General features: G+C 35.8%; 1 protein-coding gene across 2 annotated transcripts in view; it reads right to left on the bottom strand.

Annotated features, from left to right (window-relative positions):
* USP47 (ubiquitin specific peptidase 47) overlaps window positions 1–21,132 on the bottom strand; it is a 121,118-nt gene that overhangs the window by 62,623 nt on the left and 37,363 nt on the right. For both annotated transcript variants that reach the window (XM_029206882.1, XM_029206883.1), the window contains exons 2-5: window positions 10,737–10,940; window positions 7,063–7,176; window positions 5,551–5,689; window positions 290–386 (exon numbers count right to left, since the gene is read on the bottom strand). In XM_029206882.1, coding sequence (XP_029062715.1) covers window positions 290–386; window positions 5,551–5,689; window positions 7,063–7,176; window positions 10,737–10,940 — 554 coding nt within the window. The remainder of the gene's footprint in view (window positions 1–289; window positions 387–5,550; window positions 5,690–7,062; window positions 7,177–10,736; window positions 10,941–21,132) is intronic.

The following is a 21,132-nucleotide window of genomic DNA, read 5'->3' as shown; positions in this document are numbered from 1 at the left end:
TAAAGCTAAAAGTGAGGAAGCTTAAATACAATAATTTATCTTAAACATAAATCTTATCAATTTTATCCTTTTGCTGTCTATACACTTCTGATTCTCTCTCCCCACAAATTTTTCATATGCTGTCTCTCATAAGATCCTTTTCTTATTTACTATTCAAGGTATGTTTTAAGAGTGAGAGATGCCCCAAACTTAACAAATAAGTGCAAGAAGGAAGACAGACTTAATTAGTTAAAAACTATATTTTCATTCTTAAATCAATTTTATTTATAGAATTTTTTTGAATACTCACTTATATAATGCATTCCTAAATTCAGGAGTCATAAAAAGTGTTTGCAAAAGGCTATTCAAATAGCAAGTCATCGCTTGGTTTACTAATCCCACATATCCTTTAAAAAAAAGCACACACAAATATACATAAATCAGCATTTACATCAAAAAATTAATGAAAAGAAAACTTAACAAGAATTTACTACATGGTAAAAACTGAGAGGTTAAGGTTACAGCTGGAAATTATTTCAATTTTTTCAACAGCACCTAAGAAAGACCTCTTTGCTAATAATGTGCACTATGTAAACCTTATTTCTCAGAAAAAGTCAGGATCTTTGGACATATTGCTATATGTTCAGAGATACACATGGATATTACATAGCATTTAATAAAACTTTAAGAGGGTTATGTTTAATAAAGTATTTTTTGACAAAAATCATCTTTGTTCACCAAATCTAAAAGTTGTGTATTAAAATGGAAAAGTATAAACATATTCACTTTAAACATCATATATACCCAACAAATGAAGACAGTACCGAACCAGTTATCCCAGTCATCAGGCCCCATAAACCAATTTCTACCAAGAATTAACAACATGAGATAAATTCACTGTATACAAACTCAAAGTGACTTCCACTGTTTTAACACACCCATGAAGTATGAAATCCCACAGATCAGCACGCTATGCAAAGAGTGACTATTAAAGTAAGAAGAGAACTCAGAGACGGAGGTAGGGGAGAACCGAGAGAGGGGGAGAAGGAAAGGAGAAACTTACATGCATCCAAAAGTCAAGTGAACTATTTAAGTACTTAGTTTTATATACCTAATTGGAAATGGCTACCATTGTTGAGAACATTTTCAGAACTTCTCCTCTGAAGTAGACTTCAGGCCCAGTTTATGAGGTACACACAGCACACAAATCAGCCTCATCATTTTATTATACCTCATTATTTTAGTAAAATGTGGTAAACACATTGCTTAATAATTAAACTTATTTACTCCCACTTAATACTGAAAGACTTGGTTATCTCAAAAAAACGTAAATCTTTTCTCAATACATGCCAAAGGCTTTCACTGAAGCTTTTTGAAATACTTTTTCAATTTCCCAAGAATTAACAAAAATATCTTAAGAAATGGTAAACACTGTGGATAAACTATATTGCTAATGAAGGTGATGAAAGGACCAACAAATGCACAGTGAACCTTGGTCAGTTGTGGAAAAGAGGAATAGATTCCATGCTATCTGCACTTGTACAATTCTAAGAAGAGAACAAGTAGCTACCTATCGTTCACTCTGGACTAAGGTTCCAGCTTTGATTTCTATTGCCTTTCATCTTTAAGAATACTATGTATATATGTTTATATATTTACTTTACATTGTTATATACTTATAAACTGCTTCAATTCCTAACCAGCATGCCCCATCTGAGTTGTGCTCACAACACCCTGTCCTACTCTGTTCTATAACTGTTTATTTACCTGTATGGCTTCCCCAACAGACTGTGAGAGGAGGGGTCAAATCTGATTTCTCTATCTATCCTACGACTTAGCATAGCAGCAGGTGCACTTGAGGGAGAAGTGCATGTGACTTACAAGTAATACAAATCTGTAAGATATCTGGACTGATTATTAATAATAAAAAGCATTATTTCATTCTTAGGTTATATAAACGGACTCTTTCCCATAAACGACAGCACTCAAGCAAGGAGACCAGGTTGTTCTGCACCTTCTTCTCAGCTGAGGCTGGCTGGGATTTCCCTTCTTCTCCATCTCCTTCCCCCAATTCCTCAACAGTCAGGGACAACCACTCTACCTGCAGCCTTAAAAGGTAAATGAATACTGCTATTGTTCTTTGTGTACCTTAAGACCAATCACGTATCATTTATTTATGACTTTGTTTCCCTTCCCTGGGCTTAAAAAAGGGTGGTGGGGGAGGGGTTTAAGGGAAGGAGGGAGTAATAATTTTTGCCACTGCTGTTTACTTTACCACTAGCAATAAGAATCATATAGAAACCTATGGTCTTTTGTACCTGACTCAGCACCATATTTAAACAGAATGAACAGTGTTTCAAATAAATGTACGACTATTTTCCAAAAGTATGAAGGTTTTAGTGAGATTAGTAAGATAAAATGTTACTGAATAGAAATCTTTTGTCACTATGCGTTGTCTAAATCAGCAAATTTCAAATGATAAATGTTATCAAGTGGGTCCTCTAACTGAAATAGTTATGAATCAATATTGTAAGTACAAGCTAGTTAAGGGAGAAGAACATAAGAACACATGCCATTCTGCAGAGAGCAAATGCAGAAAGAAATCCTGAATAGAACCAACAAGAAATGAACGAGAACTCGAACAGGTCAAATGAAGTAGAATGAAACTGGCCAACTCCTAAAGTAGATAAAATAAAACGAAAAGAATTGTGAAAGAAACTGCCCAAGGAAAGATATCTCGGTTTTAAATGATGAAATACCTCAGTCATGTGGTTTCTAATCACCTGAGAGTCCACATCAGCCTTCAATCCACTCCTTATTCCTTAAAGTCCCCCCGACCCCCAACCATCTCCTATCAACAGTGGCTGGCTACCAGAGCAGTTGGTAGGCAAGGGAGACAGGAAAGAATATGTTAAGTCCTCAGCCTCACTGCATTATGGAGAAATGTTTTCTTACAGTCCTGAGTTGAAATCATGAGAGCATTTTTCAATAGAAACATTTTGTACATTTACAATAATTTCTTAAGGAAAATGCAAATTCAGTAGTCAGTAACAAAACACTTTTTGGGACTTCCCTGGTGGTCCAGTAGTTAAGACTCCGCACTCCCAATGCAGGGGGCCCGAGTTTGATCCCTGGTCAGGGAACTAAGGGAACTAAGGGAACTAAATCCCGCATGCCGCAACTAAGAAGATCCCACATGCCACAACTAAATATCCTGCGTGCCACGATGAAGATCCCGCATGCAGCAACAAAGATCTGTGTGCCACAACTAAGAACTGGTGCAAATAAACAATAAATAAATATTTTTTAAAAAGAACACTTTTGAACCCCAGGTCCTTTGGATGTGTACAGATTTTTTTTTTTTTTTTTTTTTTTGCGGTACGCGGGCCTCTCACTGTTGTGGCCTCCCCCGTTGCGGAGCACAGGCTCCGGACGCGCAGGCTCAGCAGACATGGCTCATGGGCCTAGCCGCTCCGCGGCATGTGGGATCTTCCCAGACCGGGGCACGAACCCGTGTGCCCTGCATTGGCAGGTGGACTCTCAACCACTGCACCACCAGGGAAGTCCGTGTACAGATTATTTTAATTCACAAAGGCAGTACCCCAGAACACCGGAGGAAAATGTACTGGTAGAGAAAAGACCTGTATGAGGAACAATAGTTGGGAATGAAGACTATGATTACATGGCAATGTATATCAAAGTCCTCTAAAAATATTTTTCATAAATTTCAACTTAGTAATTCAATTTCTAGGAACTTACTCTAAGGGAATAATCACAGATGAAAATGAAAACTTATGTATAAGTATGTTCATCATAACATAGGTAATAATTAGTTTAACTATCTAAATCATATAATGAAACACTATTCTTCAGCCACTTAAAACCCAAATTAAAATACTATTTAATAACATTGAAAAATGCTCCTCATATAGTATTACACGAAAAAATATATATTAAAAGTCTGCTCGCAACATGATTTCCCCATTTTCTTAAAAGCATTCAGATGAAGGAAAGATAAGACAAAAATAAGCAAAATCACTAAAGCAGTTTCTGTTAATAGTACTGTCAGTGATTTCCACTTTTTTCATTTTACAATACAACAATGAACATGTATTACATTCGTATTATAGGAGAACTTTTTTTTTTAAAGTATGCTTTAGTCTCTAGGAATTTACAGGCATCAGAGAGCCATACAGTACTCAGCACAAAGTAGGAGTTCTGTAAATACTTCTTGCATAAGGACTGAGTTGGTTGTCAGAATACACAGCAAAAATTTCAAGAATCCTGACTTGTTAAATCTGGAACTTTCTCTAAGTATTCCAACTATCTCATAATAATCTAGGGTATCTATTTTTTAAAAATGCAATTTATCCAGTCTACTGCAGAGCAACTAACTTAGTATTTGGAGGAGTAATGCCTCAGAACCTACATTTTTAACAAGTATCTCAAAATGATTTTTAAAGAAATAAAAATTTGGGAGTCACTATACGCTAGACAGTATAATGAGAAAAGATACTTTGTCATTCTCTTTTATTCTTGGTAGTTTGCTGCAAAAAGTTCTATTGATATAAATGATCCTAAATACCAAACACGACCAGCTTTTACCATTTTCAGAACAAATACACCATTAAGCCTGTACAAAAGATTAGCTATGAGGAAATTATTCTACATTTCAATTACAAAATATAGTAAGTGGAAGATTACAGAACACATTAAAACAGTATCTACAATATTACTCTACAGTTTTCTTTTTATAATAGATATTTGTGTCTAATATTTACAGTCATCTCTGTTTTACAGTTCTAAGAGTAAACACTCTGAAGCCATACCTAACATGAAATACCATTAACTAGCTATATAATCAAAGGCTTCTCTAAGCCTGTTTCCATTTCTTTTAACACGAATACTACCTACTGAAAATGTTTGTTTTAAGATAAAATGATATGTGGAAGTATCCAGATTATATTTTCAGGCAATTTACCAGTCTTATATATAAATATAAAACTGCATAAATAAAGCAATTCCATTAGCTCAATAAATTGAAAAAAAATTCAAAAATATAGGTTTAAACATATTCAGAAAAAAGCTAACAGGAATTTTTAAATTACATGATTAATTCCAAACATATGATTAGATTAAACTAGAAGATAACACAGTAGTTCTGATAAAATAAGCCTGGCCCATCTGTTTCCACACGAAAGTATCTGCCATAGTCTATTCCAATGCACATGGAGATACATTCCTTTCCAGAGGAAGTCAACTTCAAAAATTTAAGATTAAATTCAAGATAGAAAATTATCAAACAGAAAAAGTCTTCCTTCAAAATCCAATATTTAATATTTTTTGCTAAATAATGGCAGTAACAATACAGTAAGAATAACAATGGGTTGAGGGAAAGGGAAACCACATTCTTGTTCTAACTTTGCTTCTGCTAACTAGTGATCTTGCTCTGGGTCTGTTTTCTCTAATCCATAAAATGAGAAGATTAGGCTTGAGATTGCTAAGATTACCCTGGATTAATGCCCTATGATTTTATGAAAATACAACAACGACAACAATAATATATCTTACCAGTTTCTGATTTATTCAAAATAGATGAATAGGAGTAGCTTTGGCTGACATAATCACTGGTAGAGCCCACAGAACCTTCTCTTGGAAGTGGACCTATAAATTTGTCATGAACACTGTCATCCCCAGCACTGGAATCCTCCTAAAATGTAGCATAACCAATATTTACTGAGTGGTAAATATTGCTAAAACAATGAAAAAAGGCATACTAATTCCTGAGGCAATGAAAAAAAGACAAGGCATTACTGGTACCACCAAGACATTCAAAGTATATACCCTCACTATTTCCTGTAGGAAGGTTTGAAAGATGCCCAATATAACACACTTTGGAAAAATGCTTAGGTCTCCTTCCAAAGTTCTTACTTTCTCAATTTTATTTAATTCTTTTTCAAATTTTGTTTACATGAGAGAGATTTCTGGTACTAATTAATCAGAGTACAATTGTGAACTCCTTAATGACAGAGTTTATCATTTATTTTTACATCACCCTTGCTAAGTAGGCCTGAAAGGTAGGGGACACTCAATAAGTATTGAATGAAATGGATAGTCTCCTATTGTCTCCAATAAGAAACTTCCTATTAATGAGGAAGATGTCCAAAAGGAGTAAGGGATATAAAATCAGCACAAGCAACTAAGAGCTGAAGACTAATTACTAAGCATTTTAAAACATGAATCCCCAAATTAATAGCTAATTTAGTTTCAATGTCAGACTAATCAAAATCTTCTCATGATGTCATAAAAATAAACAATGAGATTAAGGAAAGTCAGAACACATTCTGGCATTGCTTCTGTATGGATGTCCTGTGTTTAATTACTGTCTACTGTCCAGAGAGGCATTCTAATTCACAATAGACTTCTAAATGAAAAGCATCAAACAGAAGAACTTTTCCTGAGGAAAGCTTCATTAAAGAGAAGCGTTCTGAAAAAGTCCATAAACTCTGTGAGTATCCTCAGTCTGTAAAGCAGCAAGGTAAATCAGACCGGGTTTTTTCAATGAATCTCTCTCAAATTGGGAGTTACTAGATTTGACGATCACTAAAGCCACTGAACCAGACAGGAAAGGCTATTGAAATATGAATTGCAGCAAACACTAAAAGAACAGAAATAAAGCATAGAATTTACAAACTAGTCATTCCAAAAAAAATGGGGGGGTGGTGGACGGGAAGTAGGAGCAAAACCAGCAGAGTAGATAATTCTGGGGGTCTGTTCCTCTACCAGAAAACCTGGGCAAAACTGCCTAAGATTTACACCAACCAAGCAAATGCTTAACCAAACAAAAGGCCACTGAAACACAGTAGGAGATCCTAGACCCATCCCCATCCCTGTTCTAGTGGTGATTCTCAGTGTGGCAAGAGACTATATACACAAAGTGCTATGGATACAGAAAACAGAAAAATAATTTATTATACATAAATTGCAAAACACATCTCTCCTCCTTCCTTTGGAAAACTGCTTCCCAAGTAGTAGGTGACAGTGCACAAAAATTATGACTATAGGGCTTTCTAAAGAGTTTACCAGCAGTATTTGAGGTTGTTCACCATCTTTATCTGTCAAATGCAGAAAGTTCTTCTTTCCTGGCTCAAAATTAGCATCAAGAAGAGACTTGTCACTGGTATGATCCAGTGGAGCCTACAAGCATAAAATAAGATATCTCAGATTATGAGAAACATTAATTATAATAATAAAACAAGTAATATGTAAATAGACACATATCTACAATTATTGGGCTTAAACAGTATTTTTTTTAATGAAGATTCTGAGAAATTCTGTTAATCTAGGCTTGGAATTAACTCATCTATTCAGGAACTGGGATGGCTAAGCCCAGTGACAGGGCATATACTGACAAGTATCCCAGCTGTTCACATTTCCCAACATCTAAAAAACTGAAGTACTACACAAAAAAGTATTGTAAACATTTGTTTTGATGTTCTCTAAAATGTATGCAATATAGTATTCAATGGGTTTTCATGAAAATTAACTAAAGATTATGTTATATCACTAAAAACTGTAAAAACATGTTTTGATATAGGAATATAATGAGAATTCCCACATAAGGAAACACACTAAGCAACCCAACCCAAATAATTATGTAACATTGAAAAATGGGCACCTTCAGAAAGACCCTCGAAGGAAAAGCCTGTCCTAGTAAATGATACCTATTTCAAGTCCACTGTCAGGATTCAGAGGATCCCAGGGTGATAGAAGTGATCACTCCTTTGAAAACTAAACATCTAACATGTTTAGTCTTCACCTAACTCTTTTATCTGGTAGGCAATTTAAACCCTGGCTGTCATTCTGATACATTCTAGTTGGTGGATGAGAGACAGAGCTTTGCATGCTCCAAGCCATACTCACCCAACATTCCAGTCCACTGTTGAGAAAAATGAGGGATGGGATGAATGCCCTATTCTTTTGTTTTAAAACTATTTTGTTCATTAAGAAATGTTTTTAATGTTTCAAAGACATGAGGAATATCTCCTTAGAAGGACTTACTTTATGGAGATGCCTTTATTTCTTACAAAATGAATGTTATATAGAAGCATAGGTATTAAGGACAAAAAAATTAACTATAAGAGATTCTGCCACTTGCTATTTGTGTGACTCTGCGCAAGTTACTTCACTTCCCCATGACTCAGTTTTTTCACCTATGAGGCTGGGATAGCACTTACCTCAGTGTGGTTAAAAGGATTAAATGAGGTTATATTTGTATAAAGTCTAGTATCAGAACAATACTAGCTACACAGTAAGCACAAAATAAGTGTTAATAAAATAAACATATAATCTCACTTTGGATCACATCTAGAAATCCATGAGAAAAACAGGACAGAGAACCAGAAGCTAAGAGAAGCCACTTGAAAGGAAGAAAGGTATCTTTGGGTCCCTTATATTCTCTGGCAGGAAGCAGATTTCTCAGCGTCTCTCAGGTATAAAAGATCAGATGATACAGCTAAAACACACAGGGGTTTTACGTCAATAAATGTGTGTCTGTGTGTATGAGATGGTGAGTAGATAAATGAATCAGGTTTTCAAAGAAGCATACATGCAGCATTGTACAGTAAGCAGGTAAGAGTATACTCATAGAAATGTACGGTAGGCATATTAAGACACAAAAATTAAGTACTTAAGAAGTCACAGCTGAAGAAAGAAAAATAGTTAATCCTGGCATAGTGCTATAGCAGATGTTAATTTAACAAACACTTTTTGAGTGCCTAGGGATAGTATCTTTGGAGGATACAAAACTAATACTATGAGGTCCTAGACATCAAAATATATTCTATCAAGTGGAAAGACACAAATGAATAACAACTATAATAAAAAGACTATAAGTGGCATAGCAGAATAAAAAGTGCAATAGGAGAACAAAGAGAAAGATTACTTTTAAAGTGGCATGAAGAAACATCAAGTAAGGCTTCTTAAAAGTAAGAGCTAAACAGGACTTGGGCAGACAGTATAGAACTATCCTTTAAATCGAAAAAGAGGCAACACTAGAAGTTATACAGTAATGTAAAAGAGAATATTCAAAGTTTCAGATTAAATATGATTTCTCTTTGTATAACTTGTTGGACTACCAATTTTACTGCCCAATTTCAGAGGGGGAAAGTTGGCTAATTTAAAACACTAGGGTTTTTTTTTTTTGTAAGTACACTTTTTAAAAAATTTTTATCTTATATTATAGTTGATTTACAATGTTGGTTAGTTTCAGGTGTACAACAAAGTGATTCGATTATACATATGTTGTACATATAGCTATTCGTTTTCAGATTCTTTTCCCATTTAAAAACACTAGTTCTACATTTTTAAAAATCATAAATATATTACGGAATAGAAGGCAAAATATCATCAATTTTAAAGGCAAATCAAGCAACACCCAACACCTTTTATTCTTCTGCAGAGCCAATTAAAACTATGCCCTCCAAATACGATCAGGATACACATTCATTTGCCTTTAAAGGTATTTTCCTGGAAAACTTAAGAGCAGCAATGGTATAGGACAGGAAGAGGTAACATAAGCAAAAACATGGAGATAGAGAAGTATGAAATTTTGTGTTAAGAAAATAAATTAGTCCAATATCTGAGAGCTAAGATTAGATTTAAAGGACCAATTGTCTTGAATGCTAACTTAGGGAATATGACTTTTATTTATTTTTTTTTTTGCGGTACGTGGGCCTCTCACTGTTGTGGCCTCTCCCGTTGAGCACAGGCTTCAGACGCGCAGGCTCAGCGGCCATGGCTCACGGGCCCAGCCGCTCCGTAGCATGTGGGATCTTCCCAAACCGGGACACGAACCCGTGTCCCCTGCATCGGCAGGCGGACTCTCAACCACTGTGCCACCAGGGAAGCCCGGGAATATGACTTTTAATCAGGGCAGTGAGCAGTCATTAAAGATTTCTAAACTGGAAGGTGACAGGAGTACTATGATTTAAGATGACTGAAGATAATTCTAGCAATCGTATGCAGGGTGAATTTGGACTGAGAGGAAAGAAAAAAGACTATTTAGAATACTATTCTAAAATACAGATGAGATCCAACTCAACAGTCCCCTTTGCCACTCTCCCACGCAAAATTGGTCAGTGCCTCCTCTTTGCACTTACAGCAAACTAATAAATCATACTTAATAATACATAAAACATCTTAGTGTAATTATTTTTTGATATACCTGTCTCTAAAACTTTACTGTGAGGTCTTTGAAGCTGAAGTCATGATACCACCAACCTTCCTGTTCAGGTGTTTACCACTCTATCTGGTGCATAATCTCTGTTAATATTGGAGTGTAAGTCCTTCTATTACTTTTTTCTTTCTATATACATTTTCTCTTCTTTTCCAAAAATTAGATTATAAAATACATATGATTTTATATCCTGCTTTTTTCACTTAAATATTTAAAATGAATATCCCATTCAGTAAATGTTGGAAAATTTTCCATAGATGACACAATATTATGATAATCATCTTACATGAATAAAAAAACTAATGAAATGACATTGTGCAAACTTTAAGATAATCAAATGCTGAATCTAGAATGAAAGTAAAGTGATGAAGAGGATCCAAATATCGAGTTGCACAGACTCTGTAGTCCTGCTTACAATATTAAGAAGGGTTCCAGGATTTAGTATACTATTAAAAACAACAATAATGACTATAATATTATTAGCAGCTTAAGAGAAGATGCTTTCAGTTTAGAGTTTTACCATATCAGCAGAATTGATTCCATTCCCCCACACCAAATCAAAGGTTCCATTTATGTAGCCTACTTTGTTGGCCACATCTTCAAAGAGCTTTCTGAGAGGTGTAGAAGCTGGCAAATTTAAAGTGATCCGTTCATTCACTGTCTTTGAATTAGTAGTATCTTGTATTATACATAAGACTCTTGGTTCTTCAGCAGCATTTTCTACCTGAAATTAAAAAAAATATACTATTTATCTTTAAATATATATATATAATTATGTTTTCTATGATTAAATGGAAAAAAACCCCACAAAATACTATTTTCTCTGTGTGAATACTACTGTTTTATGGCTGAAATATATTCTAATGGATATGTCAAACATATAAAGCACCATATATGTTTGTTTTGGAAAAACTGGGGTATATTTAAGAATCAACCATTGCTCTTGTGGATATTTGCTTTCACCTTTTAAGGCTGTAAATCAATGATCAACAAGCCCATGAAGACAAGTTTACTTGAGCAATTTTCAGTTGAAAATAACAAAATCTGATCCTTAAAAATGTGTCACTACTATGCTAGCACAGTCAAATCAAGCATTTCTGGGTTTCCTGATGAAACAGAAAGAGAACTGTGTAGAAATGCAATGAGGATTGTCTAAGATTGCAAAATCCATAACTAAAGGATAAAAGCAATCAGGCATCCTGACCTTTACTTTGTTGTACCCACAGACCAAAAGTCCAAAAGCCCCATTTATCAGTGTGTTAGGAGCTGACAAGCTTACCCAAATAGATCAGTCAGCAGAGTGGTAAAGGAAAGCAAGGAAAAAATACTTTTCAATTACCAATGTAGAAGGGAGTTAGGGTCACAAATTTTTTCATTCTTTTTTATCTAGTACATAAATCAGAGAAAAAATTTTTAAAGGAGACTTTCTCAAAGAAGCTATGCCTTCCCTCAAGCTGTTGAAGGACACGACTCTTTTTCCTATTTTCCACAGCAGTAGTGGGCTACATCAGGCACTTTGGTGAAAGAAGTTCTTTCCCTCCTCCTGTAATGCCCAACTCAATTAATGGTACCATCATCTACCAGCTGCTGAAACCAGAGAGGAGCACCTTCCTCATTTCTTCCCTCTTCTTCAACTCACATAATCACCAAATTCTATCATTTCTATCATCTGAATATCTCTTGAGCTATTCCTTTTCTCTTTAATCCTGCCTGCAGCAATCAGAATCTTAAGATCGTGGCAACAGCTTCTTCCAATCTCATCTTCCTTCAATCCAGAACAGTATTTTAATATGCAAATCTGATCATGTAAATCTCTTGCTTTCCCTCAAAGTCTAGGGCAGCAGTCATTATCTGAGGGACCTCTCGCTATCCCCATAAAAGGCTTTGCACATATATGAACTATACAAACTGGTACTGTATACAAGAATGTATTTCTCACCTTTTTTTATAAAAAACACAATAATATTAACCTCAATCTTTTGTTACTTCTAAATTATCCATTTTTAAATAAGAATAGTTATTATCATTGACTTGTATTGAAGACAGGACCACCACAAGGTATTTTTGTTTGTTTGGCAGGGTTATACAATTATAATTTGTTTCTGCCATATATAATTTTGGGTTTGTAAGAGATTACTTAAACTAAGGTTAATCCAATTAGTTTAAAACAGAAGTTGCTATAAAAGAAGTATAATGTTTAAGATTGGCTAGCGCTATATTTTAGACAAGTCAAAATATTTAATTACCAATAATAACCCATTTAAAAACAAAATAAAGAAGAATACATTTTTTATAAAATAAACAGGATAACAAAGAACAAAAAAGCCTTCAGCTATAAGCTTAAGGTGTTATATTAACACTTGTAATAGATGGTTTTACACATTTTAATCTCAAACTGAGAAACATAAAGTGGACCCTTTTTAACTCTGGTTCACAATAAAGGAACGAGAAACTCTAAATCAATTTCAATTACAAAAGATCCGCTTTTACACTTTCAACAGTATATTTCAGAGGCAGACTCAAGTTTTCCAGGTGAAAAGCACTACAGCTGCCAGATTTTAAAGCTTCAGAAAAGCTGAAGTTGACAGTCCAAGCAAGAGAAGTCTACCTAACAATTCAGAAATCAGAAGTGCTGACATTACAGTATACATAAGAATGATGATATGGTAACATATGGCCATCAGCAGTTCCTGGTTCTTTCCTTAAATAAGTGAGTGCAAGGTACAGGCACTCCAGCCTCCTCTCCTTCCACACCCAGATGTGGGTAATATTATCCCCAATGGAATCTCATCTGAAGGCTAAATGTACTATTGTAAACACAAAATTTAATCTTATGTATGCCTTTTATTCTTTTTAATGACAATAGCTTTCTTTTCTGTGCATTGCACATAAGTAATTTTGTTCCTTTTTTTGAAATAGGAAGAGTATAGGGACTTCCCTGGCGGTCCAGTGGTTAAGACTCTGCACTTCCAATGCAGGGGTGTGGGTTCAATCCCTGGTCAGGGAACTAAGATCCCACATGCCGCGCAGCGCAGCCAAAAAAAACAAAATAGGAAGAGTATAAAGGAAAAAGTGGAAATCATTTGTAATTCATAACACAGAGATAACTATTACATTTTGGTCTATATTCTTCCAAATATTTTTCCTACACAAACACAGACATATACATGCACACTTTTTAAACACAAACATTCAGTTAGATATACATGCTGTTTTGAAACTTTTTTTTTTTTTTTTTTGCGGTACGCGGGCCTCTCACTATTGTGGTCTCTCCTGTTGTGGAGCACAGGCTCCGGAAGCACTGGCTCAGTGGCCATGGCTCACGGGCCCAGCCGCTCCACGGCATGTGGGATCCTCCCGGACCGGGGCACAAACCCACGTTCCCTGCATTGGCAGGCGGACTCTCAACCACTGCACCACGAGGGAAGCCCTGAAACCTCTTTCTTTACTTATAAATATATCATGTAACCTTTCCTTGTCAAACTTTTTCTAACTCATCTTTTTAACAACTGAATAATATTTTATTACATGGATTAATAATAATTTGTTTCATCAATTTAACTTTACTGACTCTTGAGCTAGACTTTATTACACTTTAGAAATAATTTTGTGATGAATGCCTACATAAAACTTTGTGCACTCTTCTGTTTTTTCTTAAGATTCCTATAAGAATTTCTGGGCCAATCACATATTACTCTTGAATTCAATTCTAGGATAATTTAAACAAACGAAAAATTCTGACCTTTAAAGTTCTAAGCTAGCCACGTGTAAATCTTATTACTTTATCCTCAACCTCCTGGGCCCATTTTTCAGTCCTAATTTAATCTATTACATAGCCATCATCCATAGATTACATCTGAATTTTTGTTATCGTGATTGCCCACGCTAATTATACTGAGGCAAAATCTCTTCCCTCCCCCTGCCTCCCAGTTTGGGAACTAATAAGAAAAAACTGTTTTTTTCCAATTTTAAGATTTCATCAATAAAGTCGTACCAATCTTTTTATTATAGCTTTTCAAGAGAAAAAGAAATTCTACAATATTATACTAAGCATACAGATTTCCACAATACTTAAATGTAAAAAAGTATTTCTTAGAACTGGGAAAACAGGGGTGTCCTCTTTCTTCTTAATTTCTTTGGAGTTCTACCCCTGATTGGTCCTACTTATGCCCAACGCAAAAAAATCACCATCTTGAGGTAAATTAAAGATGGCTAAAAATTCTTTGCCACTCTTCTTCTTTTTTCTCTTCCCATGAATCTGGGCTGGCCTTGTGGCCAACTAGGACCAACAGAATGTGATAGAAGTGATACTGTGTGATTTAAAGCAGGAAACTTCTGCCTTTGCACCTCTTGGAATGTTCCTCTTATATGCCAGCCAGGCAAAAGAAATCCATTTATCCTGGGACCACCATGCTGTGTTAAAACCCTAACAATCCACCCAGAGAGAAAGTGGCCACTTAGTGGAGCACTGGGGTGCCTGATAAGAAAAGCCTTCTTGGACCTTCCATCCAAAGCCAGTCACCAGCCAATGCAGCCAAGTAATGATCCGAGATGATGCCATGTGAAGCAGAAAAACTGACTGGCTAAGCCTTTGCCCAAATCCCATCCCACAGAATTGTGAGCAAATAAACTAGTTGTTTTAAGCCACTAAGTTTTGGCGTAGGCTGTTCCACAGTAATAGATAACAGAAACACACCTAAATAAATTTAAGCACATGCAAGTGCTAGTTGGGAAGAATGTGGTGGTGGTGGTATTAGTGATGGTGGTTGGTGGTGGGGGTTCCATTTAAGCACTACACCCAACATTAAGGTAAAGCATCTGAAGACACATCATAATTTAGGGAAGCGAGCACAATTTTTGAGTCAGTAAAAGTTCTATAATGAATAGGAGAAAACAGGTAAGAAAAAACAAATGCAAAGTTTTAGAAAAGCCTAAAGCATGTCCCACTTGGGAAAACATTTCATCTATATTAGGTGAGCTATTAGAAGGGCACAAAGTTCCCTACACAGAAAATCTGGCCAATTACAAAAAAGGTACAAAGTATAAAATTAAAACTACTTATTTGGTGGGCAACTCATAGCAATATTACACTTGTGAGAAAAAGGGTAAAGTCAACAGCAGTTACATTAACACTATATGCTAAGAGAGTGTTCTGTCTTTGTGCTCTATGCAGAAACAAAGCCAGATTTCCAAGCAAAGTCTGAAAAAAGAATCCTTGAAAAAACAAAACAAACAAAAATGATAGTCTTATTTACAAAAGGTAAAACATACTGGGATAAAAACAGTGAAAACATATTTCTTCCAAAGGTACGGTCACTATAGGAACATCTAGAAGTGGTCAACACAGATGGTTCTGTCTAAGGAGTCTCAGGGCCTCTCAAGTCATCTTGTCTCCTATTCTTGGCATTCCAAACAGTTCTAAGTTCAAATCTGAGTTCTCTGAAGTTAACATCATAATTTTTGTTTCATAAAAAAATACTTCGTGTTTCTTATTAAAAAAACACAAAACAAGGTGTATAATTAATGCATATATTTAGAATGGCATTAGCATGCAGAAAACAATATCAAACACAATTCAAAGTTAACAAGATTAAGATTTTTCTAAGAAAAAAATTAATATGAATAATTTAAAAACATTACAAAGGGACCTCTTTACCTCTAAATTTTATAGTCAACCCATTTTCTCTCAAGACTTTCTTCCTTTCAGTGTTATTACAAATGATAATACTATGGTTGCAAACTTAAAAATGCACACACACACACACACACACACACACACACACAGAGTCCATTTTATCTACTACTTGATAAAGAAACTGCTATGAGCTTATAAGCGCTAGAGCATTACCCTTCTGGGTATCCACAGTTGACGGCTAATATACTGCCACAGACTAAAAAAAAAATTGATGGTATAAATATTTTTGCTCACTGAAGTTTATTAAATTTATCAGCCTCATTCAGACTGTGCATTTTTACTTAAACAAGTAACAATTCCTGGGGTAGTGCTGGGAGTCTTAACTTACATGAGAAGAAGATTATTTTATTTTTAAGATCCTCCCTCCACTCCACTCCAACTCCCCCAGCAAACCCTAAAATGTTACATGATATTTTTCTACGTGGCCTCTTGCCAGAGATCACTTGAAGAGGATTAAATAAAGAACCTTGAACTTAGAGCTAAAGGGACCTGAGGAAAGTGAGATATTAAGTAAAGGTTAGAATGGGATGCTACATCACAGGACTGTTTAGGTTTGTAGTGCATATAGGCTGTCAGGAAGGTAACAGTTCTATTTAATTCTTCAAATAAGATGTCTGGGTTTTGACTCTGTAAATTATTAACTTAATCCCAGCACTATTAATATTTCAGAAAATAAATACATCCGTAAAAAATAGACAACTATTATACCCAAAAGTCAAAACTAAACGTTCTATAGTTTTTATATCAGTTTTCCACCTCATTCACTTGTTAAAGACAAGGTATTATCAGACACATATTCATTTAAGGTGACTTTCTTATTATTAAAATCAGGTAAAATAAATAAATAAACAAAATGAAAAATAAATAAAATCAGGTAGAAATAAAATAGCCAAACAAGCATAAAACTTAAGACATGCCTTGTTATTAAATAAAAATACTAACATGCTGTTACTTGCTCTGCTGATTGTCACACTAATGCAATTACATCAGCAGTCTACCTGTAAAAATTTCTTCTTCATTTCATCAAAGATATTTTGTCTGCATCTCCAAAACACATCCTATGGTGCGTAAGAACAAAATGAATCACAAATTATTTCTTTAAAATAAAGAGGTAAGACAGTGAAATGAGAACAATTAACCTAAAAACATTTTTGCAACAAAATATGTATTAAAGTATTATTATATCATCTAAGATTTCATTCATAAATTATATTTGTAGTTTTAATCTTAGGCCTCAATTACTCTTTTTTTTAAAATAAATGTATTGGGGGCTTCCCTGGTGGCGCAGTGGTTGAGAATCCGCCTGCTGATGCAGGGGACACAGGTTCATGCCCCGGTCCGGGAAGATACCACATGCTGCGGAGCGGCTAGGCTCGTGAGCCATGGCCGCTGAGCCTGCGCGTCCAGAGCCTGTGCTCCGCAACGGGAGAGGCCACAACAGTGAGAGGCCCGCGTACCGCAAAAAAAAAAAAATTATTTATTTATTTTTGACTGCGTTGGGTCTTCGTTGCTGCACGCGGGCTTTCTCTAGTTGTGGCAAGTGGGGGCTACTCTTCGTTGTGGTGCGCGGGCTTCTCATTGCGGTGGCTTCTCTTGTTGGGGAGCACAGGCTCTAGGCACGTGGGCTTCAGTTGTTGTGGCACACAGGCTCAGTAGTTATGGCTTGCAGGCTCTAGAGCACAGGCTCAGTAGTTTTGGCGTACGGGCTTAGCTGCTCCAAGGCATGTGGGATCTTCCCGGACCAGGGCTTGAACCCATATCCCCTGCATTGGCAGGCAGATTCATTCATTTGTTCATTCATTCATTCATTCATTCATGGCTGTGTTGGGTCTTCGTTTCTGAGCGTGGGCTTTCTCTAGTTGCAGCGAGCGGGGGCCACTCTTCATTGCGGTGCACGGGCCTCTCACTGTCATGGGCTCTCTTGTTGCGGAGCACAGGCTCCAGACACTCAGGCTCAGTAGTTGTGGCTCACGGGCCTAGTTGCTCCGCGGCATGTGGGATCTTCCCAGACCAGGGCTCGAACCCGTGTACCCTGCATTGGCAGGCAGGTTCTCAACCACTGCGCCACCAGGGAAGCCCGTCAGGCAGATTCTTAACCACTGCGCCACCAGGGAAGCCTCTCAATTACTCTTGTAAGGTTACTGAAAACCTACATTATGGTGATAAAAAATAATATTAACATGGAAAACAACCACATTTTAACGAAGAGTAGCAGCTTCAGAACTGTGTATAAGTCAAATGTTCTAAGTCATATTTTCCTAGTTTTATTGAGATATAATTAACATATAACTCTGTAACAGTTTTAAGGGCTACAACATAATGATTTGATATATGTATATACTGCAAAATGATTAATTACTACAATAAGTTTAGTTAACATCCATCATCTCACATAGTTATAAATTTTTTGTCCTTGTAATAATAACTTTTAAGTTCTATTCCCTTAGCAATTTTCAGATATACAATACAGTATTGTTAACTATAGTCATCACACTGTATATTACATTCAGAATTTATTTATAACTGGAAGTTTGTACCTTTTGACCACCTTCACCTATTTACACAACTCCCATCCCCCATCTCTGGCAACCACCCATCTGTTCTGTGTTGATAAGAGTTCAGTTTTTCAGATTCCACATATAAGTAAATCATATAGTATTTGTCCTTCTCTTTCTAAGTCACTATTTTGAGACCATTAAAGGAACTCTGCAAGGAAACCAAAAGATCCCTGATTTTGCTACCTTATAAATTTAGATTTTTCACATTATAAATACTATTAAAGTAAAGCTGCTTAACATTACCCCCTACAGCTATTTTCTTTTAATATCTCTTCCTTATTTTAAAAGAAGCTTATTTTAGCAAATCAAGAAAATACAGAAATATATAAAAGGAAATAAGGATAACCTATAATCAAGAGATAATCTCTTGAAAAATCTTGATTTTACATCCCAAACTTCTTCTGTACAAATTTCGTTTTCCTCCACCTTCTTTAATAAAAAGAACCCAACATATTGTTTTAAAAGGTGCTTTTTATCACTCATAGTAGCTTAGATACTATTCTATATCAATTAAAAAATTTTACCTCATTTGCTTTTATAATAGAAATGTATTTCTATTATAATAGTAATACATATTTTTTGACAAGCAAGTCTAAAATAACTCCTATAGCAATTATTAAAAATCTGATATACATCCTATTAGATCCCTCTCCATTTTATGCATATATTATATAAAGATTATTAACCAAAAAAGATCACTCCGAACACCAGCGTTTGAATTCTGCTCCTTTTCCCTCAACACTCACTCATCTTTCTGGGTCAAAACATTTAGTTTAAAAACTGCAGTGTTCCATTATATAAGCAAAACATAATTTATTTACCTAATCTATTAATGGGCATTTAGACACCTTCAAATTTTCACTACAGCTTTGCTTATTTGTACAATTTTTTTCCCTAAAGTTTATTTCCTAAAGAAAGAATTCTAGATCAAAGGTTATGTACTCATTTTTAGGATTTTTTTGATACCTGCTGCCAATACGCTATCTCTTCCACAAATAAGAATTAAACTACAACTATCTGTCAAACACTGTTTTAGGTGCTGAGAAAATAGCAGTGAACAAAAGCCCTTGCCCTCAAGGAGATGACACTGTACAGGGGAAATTCAAAATAAACAAATCTAAACCATCAGGTATCCACCAGCCTCAGAGTCTTTGCATTTCTGTACACTGTACCTGGGATGCTCTTCCTTCAGATATCCTTTCTCAAGTATCATTGTGATGGCTTTAAAATGTGTCCACAAATTCTTTGACATGCCTCCCAGCAAGATTAGGAGTCTAAGTCCAGTCCCTTTTAATATGGGCCAGCCTTAGTGACCTCCTGTGACACATAACATTACTTTCAAGGCTGGGCTAGAAAATAGAAAAGGCAACACAGCTTCTTCCTGGCTTTCTTTCAGATGCTCACCCTTGGAACCTGGCCATTATGCTGTATCGAAGCCACGCAGCCACATGGAAAGGTCATGTGTAGATGTTCTAGCCACAACCCAACTGAGATCCCATCTGGCAACCAGCATCAACAACCATACATGTGAGGAAGTGTTCAGATGATTCCAGACCCCAGCCTTTCAGATGCCCCAACTGACGCCTAGCAGAGCAGAGCAAGCTGTCTCTCTTCAGCCTGGCCCAAATTGCACGTCCATGAGCAAAAGTCATTAAGTGTGCGTGTAGGCTATTATAAAGCAAAAAATAACCAAAATAGCTAGTTTCTCAAACTGGTCCTCTTCTCACCATTCTATTTAAAATTGCAATCCTCTTCATCTCTCTTCCTTCAGGTTTCTCCATAGTATACTTATAGCCACCTGATATATTTGTTTATATTTTACTTGTTTATTGTTAACTCCAAAAAACTTCCATTATGAGCCAAGATGAAATAGCAGACTGGATTTACCCTCTCCACCTTAAACAACTAAAAAGAAGAGATGAAATATATGAAACAATAGTTTAAAAATATTATTAAATAACAGGTAACACAGGACAGTGATCCCTGTGAAAACAAACAAAAAAGGTAAGCTACCTTCCAGGCTGCAGTGCAGGGAGAGAGAACCCAGTTAAAGTTCAGCAATCTTCCTGAGCTGAAAAGATAAGGTTAGAAGTTCAAGTGGGTCAATTCAGCTAGAATTTACAGAGAAGAATACGGAAGAGAAGAAAGATGTGCAAATAGCATGCTCCAGAGATATGTAGTGGTCCTCCCTGAGTACTCATCAGCATATGCATGTGAAGAAACTACCTGAGGCAGGGGAAAGAACCACAGGAAAGAATCCCTGGAGCTCACTTCAGTTCCCACCAGCCAAAGTGAAAAAAATTTCATAATACACGGGGCTCAGATAAGAGTACACAGAAGAGTATTGTCTCAGTAGTGGGACCAAATTAGGCCTAATCTAAAGGCTATTCTGGATCAAACTTACAACACTTTTTAAAAGCAAGCCTCAAAAGGATCAAAATGTTTACAAGTAAATTAAAACTCTGTCAGAGAACAAACCTCAAGAATATCTATGGAAATTAAAAATACCCAGCACCCATCAACATAAAATTCAGTGTTTGGCATCCAATCCAAAATAAACAGGCATGCATCAAAGTAGGAAATGATGACCCATAATGAGGAGAAAAATCAATCAATGAAAACCTACCCAGATATAATACAGATGATATAATTAATAGACAAGA

This window comes from Monodon monoceros, unplaced genomic scaffold (genome assembly GCF_005190385.1).
Source record: "Monodon monoceros isolate NGI ecotype Baffin Bay Population unplaced genomic scaffold, NGI_Narwhal_1 Super_Scaffold_7, whole genome shotgun sequence".
Taxonomy (NCBI): domain Eukaryota; kingdom Metazoa; phylum Chordata; class Mammalia; order Artiodactyla; family Monodontidae; genus Monodon; species Monodon monoceros.
Note: the sequence above shows the minus strand (reverse complement) of the source record. Positions and strands in the feature narration are given on the sequence as shown.